The sequence below is a fragment of the Elephantulus edwardii genome, unplaced genomic scaffold (genome assembly GCF_000299155.1).
Source record: "Elephantulus edwardii isolate Elephantulus edwardi_28Jun2011 unplaced genomic scaffold, EleEdw1.0 scaffold00218, whole genome shotgun sequence".
Taxonomy (NCBI): Eukaryota; Metazoa; Chordata; class Mammalia; order Macroscelidea; family Macroscelididae; genus Elephantulus; species Elephantulus edwardii.
Genome location: NW_006399968.1, coordinates 2,694,868 through 2,696,096, shown reverse-complemented (window position 1 = coordinate 2,696,096; position 1,229 = coordinate 2,694,868). Strand labels below are relative to the sequence as shown.

The following is a 1,229-nucleotide window of genomic DNA, read 5'->3' as shown; positions in this document are numbered from 1 at the left end:
GGGATAATTTTCTATTTTACACCCAAATTTACTTCACATAACTGAAGCCCAAGGCAACAGTTGCTGAGGAGAATTTAACAGTCAAATAATAGCTACATAATTTAGTACATTAAGACTAGCACAGTGATGGGTGGATGTCTCAAAACTATACAACTGAGGAAAAAAACCATTGTGTACAGTCAATGTGACCACTCAAAAGGCTCAACAGTGCAAGACATGCTTCTCCAGTTACAGGCTCACAACAGGCGTGCAAAAGAAGTTAAAGCTTTTGTTCAACATTGTAGGTTAAGGAAAGCTTGGAATGAACATTAAAAAGCTTCCCTCTGATGAGAATGCTTTTTCATAGTAGTTTTTCTTCAGTGAACTCTGCTTCAATGGCCAAACTGCATCCCACAGTTGTGTCCACACATCTGGTCAGCAAGTGATATGGTAGTGAAAACAGGACTAATCATCTGAGGTCTAGTATCAAAACAAAGAGCCTTGGAATTTGGGTTTCTGTCTCAGCCAGTGTATCTGAGCCCTAGAGAGAACAGATAAAGCAACAGGCTTCAATACTCTTTTGTCCCTAGAAAACTGGAGGACAAATGGACTAACAATTACCCTCGAGAGGCAAGCTGTTGTGGTGGAAGATGTTAAGTGCTTAAAGGAACTAAGAAGCTGCTCTAAAAAGTGAAGTAGAGAGGTTCAAGATCAATACCAGTGCAAGAGCTTTTTAAGTGAGTTGATTAGGCAATGCATGCATTTATCCATGCAAGTGTAGGACATGGCCCCCTAAAGAGAACTGAAAACAGGTATATAACAACTGGGTAAGTCATTTGCCAGCAGTTTATAAAAATATATAGTCAGCACTGTAGAGGCCTGTCTACAGTCAATATTATGGAAGTACATTTTAATCATCCATTACTTCAATACCCAAAGGCAATAACTACTTTTCAGACATTTCAGACAAAGGTCACTTATAACAAAAAACTTTTTTCTTTTAAAACAAGATAGTGTCCATTTAAAAAGTAGGTCTTTTTCTTTCAAGTGAACAGGACATTTTCTGTATTTAAACTTTTTAGTCTGTCAAAACTGGGTTTACGATCCACAAGTAATGTGCATATATGCAGAAACAAACTTTAAACATTATCAGCACAGGGAAAAAAGTTTAACTCCTCAAAACATGATAGGACAAATCTGGTTAGTACAAATCTATTGCAAAGTAAAAAGATTCTGTGCATCATTTATCC

The 1,229-nt window shown here is 37.1% G+C and overlaps 1 protein-coding gene across 1 annotated transcript in view; it reads right to left on the bottom strand.

Annotated features, from left to right (window-relative positions):
* Positions 1 to 448: 448 nt before the first annotated feature.
* Positions 449 to 1,229, bottom strand: part of LOC102859377 (F-box only protein 28-like) — a 49,977-nt gene continuing 49,196 nt past the window's right edge. The window contains exon 6 of the mRNA XM_006898059.1: positions 449 to 520. Within this exon, the coding sequence (XP_006898121.1) occupies positions 449 to 520 (72 nt within the window). The remainder of the gene's footprint in view (positions 521 to 1,229) is intronic.